Source organism: Mytilus californianus, unplaced genomic scaffold (genome assembly GCF_021869535.1).
Source record: "Mytilus californianus isolate M0D057914Y unplaced genomic scaffold, xbMytCali1.0.p SCAF_20, whole genome shotgun sequence".
NCBI classification, from domain to species: domain Eukaryota; kingdom Metazoa; phylum Mollusca; class Bivalvia; order Mytilida; family Mytilidae; genus Mytilus; species Mytilus californianus.
Window position 1 is genome coordinate 6,878,305 of NW_026262669.1, and position 16,104 is coordinate 6,894,408.

General features: G+C 31.3%; 1 protein-coding gene across 1 annotated transcript; it reads right to left on the bottom strand.

The window, feature by feature from the left end:
* Positions 1-1,649: 1,649 nt before the first annotated feature.
* On the bottom strand, positions 1,650-4,907 carry LOC127731822 (uncharacterized). Its single transcript, XM_052240662.1, has 3 exons — positions 4,222-4,907; positions 3,674-3,730; positions 1,650-1,719 (listed from the first exon to the last, which is right to left on the bottom strand). The coding sequence occupies exons 1-3, from the start codon at positions 4,587-4,589 to the stop codon at positions 1,650-1,652; spliced, it is 495 nt and encodes a 164-aa protein (XP_052096622.1). The 5' UTR covers positions 4,590-4,907.
* Between the last annotated feature and the right edge of the window lie 11,197 nt (positions 4,908-16,104).

Consider the following 16,104-nt stretch of genomic DNA (forward strand, 5'->3'; position numbering starts at 1 on the left):
GCCATTTAAGGAAAGCAACTATAATCGCGTCCGAAAAGCCATTCATATAGATATAAGAAGATGTGGTATGAGTGCCAATGAGACAACTCTCCATCCAAGTCAAAATTTATAAAATTAAACCAGTATAAGTCAAACATGTTTAAGGGATGCCACTTACATTAGTATTTGTATTCAATGTCTTCTGTGTTATCAGTAACCCTCTATCATGAAAGTCATGATTTAGTTATTAAATGCCTGGTTGAAAGAAGATAATAGAGAAAATGGAATCTAACAAAACCTAGTCAAACACCTCAACATTGAATTGAATGACCGGAGCATATAAACAAATCTGAATCATGGTAATATATACCTTTATCATAAATGTTGTGTATCAAAGATATCTGTATTTAATGGTCATTGCTAAATATTTAGCCTATAATAACAGGGTGTCTATTATCCGAACGAGCCTAGTGATTAAATATATTTCAAAATCATTGCTGTCAGAAATGACTGTTTTGACTATTTGTCGCTTACAAAAAACGTAGATAATACTTACACATAAGATTTCACTTCCTCTCTGAAAGACGAAACAGATCAATGGTGTCAGTGTCACATGTATAAGTGACAGTTTCCCAAACAAATATACTGATAGATGTGTTTTCGTTTACTCAGATAGCATTTCCAAAGCAAAACACACGGTTTCGAATAAAATGTGGTTGTTTACTTCATTGTACCACCTATTGTTGATTTATATTGTTAGTTAACCACTCAAAATCGTTATTGACAAAGATTACATTATGATGCTAACATTAACGGCATTACATTTTATTTATCAGACGTGCATTACGACAATTAATGGTCTCATAGGTGATGATTGAATCAGCAAATATAAGTATATAAAATAAATACATACGTAAAGTGTTTAAATTGATAAATATTCGCTGCATTGAGAGCTATACATTATGCTTCCATTGACAATTGTGTTATTATTTATGAGTCGTTTTATCGTTCTGAATATGTGAAACATAGCCGTCGAAAAAAGGGCCAATGTCGAATCATTGAAGATAAAGTTCAATGTTAAACTATAATTAGTGTATGTACGATTTGTCGTTCATTAATGAGGATTGTGGTTAAGTTCAATGTTGTTCTGGAATTTTCAATGAATCAAAACTACAATGTTTTACCAAGGTATAAGTAAATGTTTTTATTAACGTATCAAAATTGTCCTTACAACATTTTTTCCCTTAAAGTTACTTTGGGAAATTCGGTATCCAAGTGACTATTATACGTCCATTCATATCAATGATGGCACAACCGGACCTATGTTGCTCGTGACTTGCATATACAGGTGTTTTATTTATTTCAAATCTCAAAGTATTTACAAGTTATGAGGTAGATTTATACTAAGGAACTACTCTTGAAAACTCTTTCTGTTTTTCTTACATTAATGATCTTTAAGTGAATTTCTGAAACATTGCAATCATCTTGGTGTCCTCAGCCAAGTACAATTGAAAGACGTTGCATATTTCGAAGAAAACAGATATTCCGCACATCATTAAAACTTAAACATTTGAAACCTTTTTTTAATTCAAACATCGGATACTCCATATACATGATATAAGATAAATATATATCTTTACGTCATGTCCATAGAAACAATATTAAGGAACTTACCCACACTTATAACATCTGTACAAGTATTTGCCTTCCTCTTTTGGTTTCACATCCTGTTCATAATCACTATAATGAACACCATAATTGATTGAATTAAAATTAAACTTTTTTTTTAGATGATATAAACACTGAGCTATTACTAATTGGTACACAAATAAACAGTGTAAAAGTACCAAACAGCATTTGAATATACATGAGGCACTTACCAAGTCAGTGATTCTCAAGTTAGATAAACACAAATTATAATCTACCCATACCCAGACAGAGATATAACCTTTGCACCAGGAAGATATGTTTCCTAAATTTAGAAATAGTTCCTATGGTGTCCGTGTCGGATATTCTAGTGTTGATGATCATATTGGTCTATATCGTCTCTTTTTTACAAAACCTGATGATATCACCAAAACAATATTCGAATGTACACCAACTGATGTATCGACAAGGTAGTAACGAATTAACGACATTCTCATCTATATTCAAAATCCATGTAGAATTATTTATGTTTTATATATACCTTTCCCTCCTTTTCCCCGGCTTTCTTACAGCAAAAAATATCATGAACTGATGAAGTCTTTTGATTTAACAATACGCAAAACAGTTTAATTGTTCGGCATATTGGTAATATCACATGACTTTTATTCCAAACATTTTAAAAATAACTGGTAGTGTTATGTTAAGGTCATTCAGTGATAGTATACAGTCAAACGAAACAAGTAAATTAACACAAATACCAAACTCCGCGGAAAATTCAAAACGGAAAATCCCTAATCAAATGGCAAAATCAAACCAACTTTACTAACTTTTGTCGCTATTCGTGAATGTAATTGCTAAAGTCGTTGATCTCTTGATCAACAGCAGATTGTGAATGTGACTGCTAAAGTCGTTCATCCCTTTATCAACTGTCGATTGTGAATGTGACTGCTGGAGTCGTTGACCCCTTCATCAACAGTCGTTTCGAATGTGACTGCTGAAGTCATTGACCCTTTCATCAACAGTCGATTATGATTATGACTGCTAAAGTCGTTGACCTCTTCATCAATAGTCGATTGTAAATGTTGACCCCTTCATCTAAAATCAATTGTGAATGTGACTGCTGAAGTCGTTGAACCATTGATAACTACTCGATTGTGAATGTGACTGCGCAAGTCTTTGAACCCTCCATCAACAGTCGATTTTAATAATATTGTGAATCGAGGATATTTAAAAAAAGAAGTGGACCACATCAAAGTGGAGATTCAAAATCATACGTCGAAGACAAATTGGGAAAGATATGGCAAACAACGAAATTGACGAAAGGACACACGACAGTTATCACACAACTACCTAAATAGATACAAAATTAAAAGAAGTCTGCGCACCATGACTCGATAATGTCGTTGGTAAAACAGTATGGTGTCCTCAGCTTATATCATGCACAACTTGCCTTACTAGTGCTGATAATTTTGATGATTTTTTTTTACATTCAGTATCTTGGTTATATCGTAAATTTATAGTATCAAGATTCTAAATCTTCAACTAGACAAGCAGACACATTTTAACGAGCAGTATATTTACGAAATTAAATACAACTAAATTTTAGCGCTATGGAAAATAATCAACGAGATAAGTTTGCATAGCATTATCAGTATTAGTCACTTAATCGTAATCGTGCTAGATTTAGTGCTTCCTTACGTATGCAACCTATTACAAATGACTTTGTAGAAGATGTTAATCAAAACAAAACCAAATATTAAAACCAAATATATGTATCAAGAAATATAAGCAAATACGGCTTTAAAAACAGCTACTTAGAAACAATGTAATGAAGTTAAGTATATAACTAGTAAAAATGTCAACATTTAAACAGTGCTCTGGTTTACACAATATAGGATACCAATTCAATCAGAATCGTCGATAGAGGGGCTTCATTACGTAAAATTTGAAGGTATACATGAACAATTTACTTAAATAATTGACGAAGAGGTTACATTGTCATAAGAGTAAATTTAACACTGTAAAATATACAAACATATTGCCCTACCTCTTTGGTTTAGGTAATTCTTTCTCTCTGTGCCCGGATTGTAGTGTACGTACATCACTGTAAAAATAGTCCAATGAATTTGATTTTAGGTATGTGTTTCTTTAAGGCCTAATATCAAAACAAAACATTCTAACAATTCTTGAAAACAAATTTCACGGTACCGGTTTGAAAACTTAGTATTCCTGAATTACTTCACAATTTTACGAAGTATCGGGAGTACATTGTTATTTCATTTCGTAATGTACATAATTATTGGCCACATCTGTTTTAACTAAAGTACAATGTTAATCAATTATAAATAATAAACTGAAAATAATCACATATTTTGTTTTATTAGATTGTCTCCATCCGTCTTCCATGCGATTTACTTCAGAAATACATTAATATTTGAAAACAGAATTATGATTAACCAAATATATGGACCGGGAAAAACCCTACACGAATAAATGTCACATTATAGTTATCAAGCCATATAAAGCATATGTTACGACTTCATAAAGCAGTCGACTAATCAATACTCTTATCATGTGTTTTTCCTATTGGTTTACCTTATATTGAATGTGCCAAACAGCTGTGTGATGTCATGATTGGTTGTGGACTTAGAACTATAGTGTACGTCGGGATACTCGGTTATAGGCTCTATCGTCAGCTTTGCAATGTCATCTGTAAGCTTCTGTAAAGATTGTAACAATTTATCATCGTTTCGCGTCTTGTCTAGTTCATATATCTTCTTGTCTAAGTCGCTTCCCACTTTCAAATCTATTCTAGTATCTGATATGATCGTTGTCAATTTGTCCTTTTCCGTCCTGGATTGATCCTTGACCGATGCAATCATATGTGCGATACATTTATCAACCATAGCCTTTATATGTGTACCTTCTTCTGTAATAGCTTTGACAACTACTTCAACCTTCATATCAAATGCCCTTCAACCTTCTTCCTTATTCTTCATTTTTTTGGTTGCCTCTTGAACCTTTCTACGCAGTTCTTGTTTATTCTTCGCTTTCAACCGTGAGATGCTGTCATGAAGCTTCGAGAAATCGTGCCGTTTGTGACTTCCTGTCACACAACTGCTGCATACTGCTACGTTACAGGTATTACACACAAAACTTACGTCTTCATTGTGGTCTTTGCATTTTGATTTACTTTCCGGGATTATGTCTAATGCAGACTGAAACTGGTGAGTTTTTGATATTTTCTGCCTATTATGAAATGTTTTACAATTTTCACAAACGTATTGCTCACACTTTAAGCAGTATTGCGATCCTGAAGCACTTATGCAAATTTCACATGTTTTAGACGCCGCCTGAGCCATTTTATCGGAAAGCATATCCACTTATCACACAGGTAATTTTAAAAACCCGTGACACAGTAATCTATATTTAGATAGAATACGATTATATCAATATGTGTCGTTTATTGATTTGAAACGTTAGATATATTCCGATATAAGAGAAACCTCTGTATAAATTAGAAATAATAACGACAAGCGATCAAAATTAATAAAGTCATTATAATTAAGAAATCAGTGCAACCCGTTATACAGCAAAATACACAGGGATTGCACATAACAAAGTTGAAGCTGATAATAAGTTTATAAAAATATATAGAATGATTTTTTATATATACGTCGAACATTATAATTGAGGCATATGTAGTCTCTATATACCAACTACTGTTCCTTCATAAATATATATTATAAATTGTTTGATTGTTTTATTTTTGTATCCGTATGTTAAACACCTCGTGTTGTGGAAATTGATATACAGGTACAATGCCTACAAAAACATAATGCATTACTTAAATCTTTTGACATCAAAATGTGCATTTATTCAAATCATCAACGCAACGCTTTTGATGTTTATATAAGTACACAACAATAAAACATGTTTCATAATTTGTAGATCCATCGTGTATAGGTATGAAAGGTTTTACATGTATGAAATTTAAAGAGCTGTTTCTTTTGTTTGTTGTAATTTGTGCATGTATCTAGCGTGTTTCTGTACTAAGAAACGAACGAATGACCATTTGAGAATAATCAAAGCCAGAGCCATGATTTCATAACATATTCTAAAATTGTTTAATGAATTAGCTAAAACGATCCAGATTTTTATCTGATTCATATCAGAACTAAAGAAAAGTTTTACGAATGCCTTTACGAGTTTGTTAAACATTATATAATTTATGTTTTATAGATGTATTTTCTAATTGTCGTGATCACTATATCGTCCTTTTTAACTCGAATGTGGCATCCCAGAATTACTCTTATTAACGAACGTGTACTCAAATGAGAAACACAACAGGTGCCAAATATTGAGCAGAATCTGCTTTTAGAGCACTTGCATTTTGGTCGCTTTTCGGTTTATCCCATGGCGTTGTCAGTTTGTATTCGACTTATGATATGTACAACAACACAATTTACGAAAAACAAATATGACAAACATGAACCAAAGACAACCACCTAAATATAGGCTCCTGACTTGGGAGAGGCCCATTAAGAATGTGGCGGGATTAACCTTGTTTTGTACATAACCATGTTTTGTACATTGAACAAATAAAAAGACATTCCAAGATACTAACAATATGTTGAACATTTGAGGAGAAGAAGATCATTAGATTCAAACGAATCATAGTCAAAAATTTCAACTATTGCCCAAACGAATGAAAAAGTCCTCCTGAAGTAAACAATCTGTTCTTATTCTGTCTTTTAAGATCATTAAAGTGAAAATGTAAAACGCACTAGCTTCCAATAAAAATGGTGATACATTGTTTAGGTACAGATTTTGGATAATTGATAATGGAAATATAAACTAAAAAAGGGCGTTATCACGAACCAGCAGACATTTAAAAATACTTTATTGACATTGTTTATCGAATGTTTGCTGCAGTATATTCCGATTGGTTACTCAACACCAACTTTGAACGTTTAACAAATATATAGATATAACAGTACTACTACTACTACATCTACTTATACTTATACTACCATGTAGTAATAATTATCCAAATGATAATAGAAATAGATAAGAGAATAACGATAATGATAAAAACTCTACTATTATCAATCAAATAGAGAATAAAGAACTTACATCAGCAAAATTAATAAGACATACGCTATGTATTGTGCAATTAGAATAATAACAAGTATCGGATAAAAAGTTTATGTGTTGGCTCAACCGGCTTAACAACACTTTTTGATAATGGCTTTTTGTGAACAAAAACATAAATCATGAACACTAAAGTTTAAGCAATGTACGTCCATGGAATACTCAAAAAGTTTGTTTATTAAAGATATGTTTGTTCAGTTAAAAGTGTATACTATCTCATATGTTAAATTTGTATGCATGAATTTTCCAAAGTGACAGTTCAATTAGAATTCTAACACAAAAAAAAAGATATCTTTTGGATGATTAGTGTATATATTTAGTGACCATACCAAAATATAATTCCAAAAACCGACGAAAGAAAAAACCCAGTGTCGACAAAACACGTCATAGAAAACTCTTGAAAAAAACAACACACTTCCCACTAAATACCCGACCTGATGCTAAATGAGGATCATTATGTTATATATGATATGCTAATCTAATGAGGCTGACTTCATACAGGAACTTCTTAGATTGAAAGAAAAGAAGTTAGAAGTATCCTTTAACTTAACTATCCGCTATATAGATGATGTGCTCTAACTAAATAATTCAAAATCTGGTGACTATGTCGAACGCATCTATCCCATCGAACTTGAGATAAAGGATGCAACAAATACAGTTAAATCTGCCTTATACCTTGACTTACAACTAGAAATTGACAATGAGGGTCGGTTGAAAACAAAACTCTATTACAAAAGAGATAATTTCAGCTTCCCAATTGTGAACTTTTCATTTATATGTAGCAACATTCCAGCAACGCCTGCATACGGAGTATATATCTTCCAGTTGATACGATGTTACAGGGCTTGTATTTTCTATCATAATTTCCATGATAGTGAGTTGCTGCTCACAAGGAAGCTATTAAATCATGAGTTCCAAGTGGTGAAGTATAAATCATCTCTTCGTTAGTTTAACGGACGCAATCACGAGTTGGTTTACCGTTATGGCATATCCGTTTCACATATGAAAGTGGATGTCGTAACTACAATCCATCCCCTCTTCCACGGAAGTGACTTACCGAAAAAGACTTATTACCTGGTGTGTACCAATATGAGCAACACGACGGGTGCCTCGTGTGGAGCAGGGTTTGCCTATCCTTTCAGAGCACCTGACATCAACCCCAGTTTTCGATGGGGTTCGTGTTACTCAGTCTTTAGTTTTCTATGTGTAATGTACTGTTGTTTGTTTGTTGGTCTTATTTTTATTTGTTTAACCATGACGTTGTCAGTTTATTTTTTTAACCATGACGTTGTCAGTTTATTTATTTAACCATGACGTTGTCAGTTTATTGTTGACTTATTAGTTTGAATGGCCCTTTGGTATCTTACGTCTCTCGTTTAATCAAAAACAATTTCTTGAAATTTTTTGAAATTGTTATGCTGTTAACGCAAACTTAAATTCTAATTTAATACATTTCAAGCAACATATCTTTTAGCAAAAAGATGTTGCTAATATTTAATATTTAAGAATAGCTCATAATGAAACATTTTTATTGGGAAATTGAACTGTTTTGCTCTAAATATTAAACGTTTGAAGCATCTGTGAGACAAACATTAAAAGTATAAATACTTATGTTTTTTTTGTTAAATTGAAAGAAATTATTTCATAGTTTTATAATAAAATTTGAAAAGAGAGGCAAAAGAGTCAAACTCATAAGTCGAAAACGAACTGACAATGACATGGCAAACAATGAAAAGCAACACCACAAAATAAACAACAGTATTAAAAACAACGGACTGAGCAACCAACAAGAACACCACTAAATACCAGGGGTGATATCATGTCTCCGGAAGAGTAAGCTGAAACTGATCAACTTGTGGTACCCGTTTTGTTGCTCATGCAAGTTCAAACGCAGCGATCAATTTAATTCGGAAGTCACATACAATGAAGAGAATGGTATGTTGTGGTTACGACAATCGGACCATATCCGTCGTCATCAGCGAAACAGATATTCCATAGTGGTCAACTAACTAGTCGTAGGGTATATACAATTTTCGAAGGGATGATTTCAATTTCACCTTTTGGCAATCAAATACCAAGGGAATCAGGACAGGAAATGGTAGCTCTAGAATATCGTATCAACTGGGAGATATATATAGAAATAAGGAGATTAGGTATGCTTGCAAAATGAAACAACTATCCACCAAAGTTCAAATAAAGTGGATGTAATCAATTATTGGCAACAGTACGGGCCTTCACCAATGCGAAAAACCCACTCCGCTATAAAAAGCCCCGACATGAACATTATGAAACAATTGAGAAAACTAACGGCCTGATTTATAACAAAACAATTAACGATAAACTGCATATTCGGGCGCAGTTGTAATGTTGCGACATAAAAAAGGACAATTCTTATTTGGAAAGCTGAAATCATATATTTCGTCGTAAAGTTTTGTTTTCAACCGACCCTCATTGTCGATTTCTAGATGTAGGTCAAGATGTGAAGCAGATTTAAATATATCTGTTGTATGCTTTATTTCAAGTTCAAAGAGAAAAATAAGTTCAACATCGTCACCAAACTTTGATTAGATAGGAAGAGGACACCACTTATATAGCAGCATGTGAAACTAAATGATGGTGGTGCTTCTTTTCATTCTTCCGAAAAAGATCCTGCATAAGTAAGCCTCATAAACGTAACATCACGGTAAACAGAGTAGAACCGTTGGTTTCTATTAGAATACCGATTGTTTGTGGAAAAACACTTTCTACAAACGTAACACAATGTTGCCAATCCAGAAATCAAACTTCGAATAAAAAAGACTAAAACAGTCATGACAGTGGCCTTATACTACCTTTTCATTTGATTTCATTATTTTGTTAACGTATTGGCATGCAAATCGAAACTACTTTGAATTATCAATTCAATATTTGATTGTCACAGGAAAAACAGTAAAGTTCCTACTCACGATTATGTACACATAAATTGACTATAAAAATTCTTTTTTTTCAGGCAAGCTTATTTGCATACGTTTTCTCTGGAAGCATTACTATAAACTTCACCTATGATAAGGTGTCCAACCTATTTAAGCAAAGTCGTTCCAATATTGCATCGACACAACTGTCGGGCAAGCGCGCCATATAGGTTAAATGTCAAGTGCATGTGCCTGCTTAGAAGGATCCCATATTGATTCGATTACTACTAGAAACAACTGTAAAAACAAAGCAGCTTGTTCGACATCGGGAAATCTCAAATACGTTTATTGCACAACATTTTTCCCCTTTAGAGACACGCATGATTCACGTAAAGAAATATGTCCAATATCACAAGTTTTTTTTTGTTTCTGTTTTGATAGACTAGCTTATAAAATAGAACAACAACAAAAATGCAAATGTGTCTACTGATGCATATTTAAAGTGTTTATAAAACGTCTGAACGTTGACAAAGTAAACAGTCAGGGGCATTACTTAAACAAGTAACAATTTTTATAACTCAATCAAGTAATAATTTGAATCTGCTGGAGTTATCTCTCTTTATTTACTGGTTTTAAAAAATTACTTATTTAAGTAATTTTTTTTAAACTAGAGTTATCGCCCTTTTGGATAAAAATTACCTGTTTAAGTCATTTTTTGGTAAATAAAATAATTGAAACAAGTTATCTTTTTTAGCTGAAATAAACAAATATGTGTGAGCTTTTGGTAATGTGAATAACTTGGATTATTTCCCTTGTTTTCAAATATTTTGATTTGTGTTGTCTATGACTCTGTATATTTATATTATACAGTTGTATATTCAAATAAGAGAGGTGAAATATACCAACGGAACATTCAAACTCATAAATGTTTGGAAATATAAAACAAACACAATAAATTCTTTAAGTTTTAATTTTGATTGAATGAAACAAGGTAGCATTTATTATGATTATACATAAAAAAAAATGTGAACATCTATACCTTTCATTACACAAATCTGAAGTATGTTGCATTGATTGTGGTTTATACATATACTTTTTTATGTCATGCTTTATTTCTGAAAGATTTATTATTTTATTTTTGATCAGAGAACCTTTTATCATCTTATAAGACAATTTAATACAAAAATAATGGATTAACATGCATGTGATCACAACTAAGGTTCTTCTGAATTGAACATCCAAACTATCTAATAAGTCTTTGTAAGGTACATAAATGAAAGAAATGTTGATGCTTCATTATTTTGTTAAAATATTTATTTCAAACATGTAAATTTTGGGGATCTGAAATACATTGTCAACCATAAAAAAATTCCCACTGCTTTAAAAATTAAAATATGACGAACTTCCATTTCTTTATTCATTGTAAACAAAGGTACATTATCCCAAAAAATAAGCATAAAGAGTATTATGATTTTTTTTAAATCTAAGGTTTAAAAACAACAAAACAAAGATTACACATTTACTATTTGTATAAACAGTAATGATCAAAAACTATAATATATCTAAATAACGTTATCAAGATATTTAAAAAAATAGTTACCTTAAAGAGGTTTTTTTAATTACCAAAACATTTTTTTGTGGGGAAAATTACTCAAAGGAGTTATTTAAAATTTCAATAAAAACGTGGGCTACATGAACATTGTTGAGGTTGAAATGAGCGTTTTCATTACTTTATACAAAAAAAAAAGTAGATCTTACTTTGCTTAACATTTTTGCCATAACAGTTTATCTCTATCTATAATAAAATTAAGAGAAGTATACAGATGTATAACATTAATTTAAAAAAATTACAAAAATATAACTTATTTCAGTTATTTTTTAAATAATTAATTCCTTCATGATTTCTATAAAAGAACAAGAGGCTCTCAAGAACCTGAATCGCTCACCTGTAATTTTTTGCTTAAATCTTTCATCAATAATGAAATGCTATGTTCTATTCTTAGCCATGGGGGCCATGTTTCCTGAGGTAACAGAAAATAAAACACAAACGTTATACTAGTTACCCTTTAGAATTATTCAGCTTAAGTTTGATTGATTTTGTTTTGGTAGTTTCAGAAGATTTTTATTTAAGTGGGCAGCAAACATGAGGATAAAATTCTGAAAATTGTCATTAAAGGGCAATAAGTCTTTAAGGGGTCTATTGACAATTTTGGTCATTTACGTTATTTGTAGGTCTTACATTGCTTAACATTTTTGCCCTAACAGTGTATCTCTATCTATTATAATATTCAAGATAATAACCAAAAACTGAAAAATTACCAAATTACCAAATTAGTGGCAGCAACCTAATAATGGGTTGTTCAATGTGTCTTATAATTTCAGGGCTGATAAATCTTGACATAATAAACACTTATAAAAAATTAAAGTTCTTATTCATAGTTTTTAAAAATGAGAGAGAATTGAAAATTGTTTGAAATCAAATCAGAGATTTTGCTCAATAACAAAAAATCCTGACCTGAAATTGTTAAAAGGAAAAACAAATGTTATAACAGAAAACACTACTCACATTTCAACAGTTTTTTAAAAGACCCTGAGATGTATCACAACATATTTTAACTTTCACAAAACCAGAAACAAAGCCCTCCCTTAAGTATCCTACCATTGCCTACATCCAAAATCATAACGAATGACATAAAACACTACTTTAGATTTATACAGCAAATCAAAGGATCCTCAAAATATTAAGATGTGTTAAAAAACTGAGATTGTAGCAAGAAACCATGCACACCCTTTTCTGCATCCACAACAAATGACATTAAAACCTTTTCTATACACAAAATCACTTATCTAGTCAAACATAATAGGTTTATATCTAAAAAGTATAAAAACAAGAAACATATTCTATAAAACTTGCATATCATAATGGTCATACATATAAACTACAACAAAAATATGTAAAATCGTACTAAAAACATGGATATCATGCAGATTGTATAAGCAACACATTCAAAACTTGTTCAATGCTCATAGAACAGTGAACTAGGGGCCAAAATCATAACAAATGACATTAATCACTACTTTACATTAATACAACCAATAAAACAGACCCTGGTCATACATATAACTACAATAAAAAAAAAAACATCGAAATAAAAACCTAGATTTCATGGAGATTGTATAAGTAACATTTTCAAAACTTGTTTCAAAAAGAAACCTGCTAAAGTGAAATATCAACATCATAACAAATGACATAACACCTACGTTACATTCATACCGCAAGTAAAAAGAGGTTGAGATTAAACTTTTCTATTAACATCTTCACTTATCCATTAACAACTTCTATAAACAGCATCACTTATTCATTAACAAAATATAACTATATAACTTTAAAAGTTTACAAAACATCTAACACATTACAGTCATTGCACCATTAAAATAAACCAAGACTGTATACATGGTATAAACAAGATTAAAATAATTTCAATGGACTGTATTGTTGGCTAAAATTTTCTAACCTGCTACTTGATAGGACAGACAAAACCATTTACCAGAAAAGTAACTCAACAGAGTTATATAAAATTTTAAGAACATCATGGGCTGCATGACATTGGTGGATTTAATGAATTGTATATCTTGTTTGAAACAACATGATCAAAACAAAGTTATTTAATTTCAATATCATTTATCTGTTTATAGAAAATATTTTCACAATTGAACTGTCAAAAAAACTAACCTACTCTCTGCTTAAGTACAAAATACTTGAACTTATAACTGTAAAAATGGATAATAAAATATAATAACATAAAAATCTTCTTCATATTCATACAGCATATAAACATGATAAGGACCCTGAGATTGTATAGCAACATATTTCAACTTTCTCTCTCTAAAAATGAGAAATAACACTCCCACTTAACTATCCTACATCCCAAATCATTGCAAATGACATAAAACCTACCTTATATTCATACAGCAAATTAAAATACCCTGGGATAATATTTTCTTTGAACAACATCACCTAAACACAGGGGTAAAAATTAACACTGGGACAGGACAAAAAAGATTTTTGTCTGACTAGATTTTGTCAGCTATGGGTCTGGCTGACCAGTAAACAATTGTTGATAAAAAGCTTAAATTCGACCCTGCTTACACATCATGAACATTGACAAAAAAAGCTATATAACTAAAAAGGTACAAACGACTAAAATAAACTGATAAAGTCAACATGTTTCTTCATTGAGGTTTGGGAAAAACATTTTTATGGACCTCCTTTTCTGTACCTTTTCTGGAGGGTCCATTTGCTTCAAAATCTTAGTTTCTGCTATATTACATATGTCAGGTATTTCTGGCCAATTAAAGAGATTTTCCTCTACTCTCTTCAAGCATTTTACTTTGTAGAGGGGTTCATCATCTTCCCCTTTTGCCAATTCTAAAATCTAAAAAAATAAGAATAAAATATAAAGTACATGTAGTATTAATTGCACGTGCAAATTGACATAGCAGTCACAAGTAACACGTGTAGAACTCATTATATATAAATTGAAAATATTTCTTGCAATTGTTAAGCCTTTACCATGTTAATCATGTTTACTGTACGATTAAGCATTGACCAGCATGTGTTTTCTTGAATTATCAACATATTTCTTAAGTGAACTGACTTCTGAGAGTAGCATATATTCAGAAAATTCAGTTCTAATTTCTATTAACACATGAGAACAGGAAAACATCTTTTCTAAGTAGATAACATTTTATCATGCAGAACACCGCATCATAAAAATATGAACTCTTTAGTAGAAGTGGACAAATCCTCAAAAATACTTGCCTCTGCTATGTATTTTCTTTTCTTGCTGCTTTTCACCAGGTCGAATTCAACTAGTAAAAAATCACCTGAAAAGATCAAATTGCAGTTATCTTTTACTGTAAAGGGCAAGGCACAAAAAACAATTGGTAGCCCAAGAATAAAAGATGCTTTTTCAGCTTTGCACCAGTTTATTTTTTATACCTTTCTAGTTCGAACATTTATTATGTCCTTTATACATTGTGTGTAAGACTACCCTTTTCTTGCAAATTAGATTCCACTGAAACTTTCACATTTCAGACTTGAAATATATAGGGTATAATACTAATCAACTCCTGCTACAAATACATAGAAAAGGTACCAGGCTTATAATTTATATTACGCCAGACGTGGGTTTCGTCTATTAAAGACTCATCAGTGACGCTCGAATCGAAAAATATACATACCTATCTTAAATGCATGAGTATTTTTCACCACTTCTAACCATCCTGAAAAACAATGAACTCATTTCTATAATTAATTAGAAGTTTTTTTCCTAAACATGATAAACGTCTTCAACTAATAAATTTTCAGTAATTGGTAAATTTTGGTCATCCTGTTCATGTTTCACTTGATAGTAATGATTTTTCAATCATTAATCAGGCTCAAGAATATTTGATTAATTTGATAGGAATTCCATGGTATTGTTATTTATGCACATGTTGACCTAATTATGGTAATTGTTAAATAATTTTTTAATAGCTATTCATTTAATGCCATCTAATGCCTATATTTCACTCATCTCGACAAAAGGAGTCGTGAGTACTTCATGAAAGAATCAGTTCCTATAAAAATTGTTTATTTAAAACATTGGTAGTGGTAAAATCATGTTTGGTCAACTCCTTCGAATTCATTCAATACTCATCTTAAAACTGACACATTAAGAATTTTAGTCCATTGATTAAGACCTTCCAGCATTTGCTCGCTTTACACTTAAAGATTTGACAGTAATGTACAGGTTTTAGTAATTCAAGTAAAACAACAATACAATAAACTGTAAATATGAAGCAGGCAAATCTCAACATTCTGATGAAGTGTGCCTTTTTATGATTTTCTAGTGGTGTTTAAATTAAGATTAAACCATGCTTAGCTATCGGTTACTAGACCTGCTATCAACTTCGGTGAGGTAGGGAAACTATGGTGTTTGATTATCTTCATGCATTGCATACATTTATAAGAAAATGAATTAGAAAAAAAAGGAAAAACAAATTTGCTGTTATTTCTGAAAAATATACCATGCACATGTTAAATCTACCATCTATAGCAAAAAAACATGAGCAGAAAAACCAACTACCTTGTCTGGGACCTCCATCAACTCAGAGGCCAAAGCTGTTAGAAACGATGATTCACTATTCAACAATAAAATAACCTAATATTAACATGTTTTATAAAATATAGAAATGCCAAATTTATTACATGGGGTTGCTGAAATGTTTTCAGCTCTGAGGGTATCACCAGCCCAGTAGTCAACACTTTGGTGTTGGCATGAAATATCAATGATGTTTTTTTTTTTTTTTTATAAATTTACTGTTTGAAAAACATAGAATTATTATAAATACTAAGGATTTTCTACCTCAAGGCACAGGTTACCTTAGC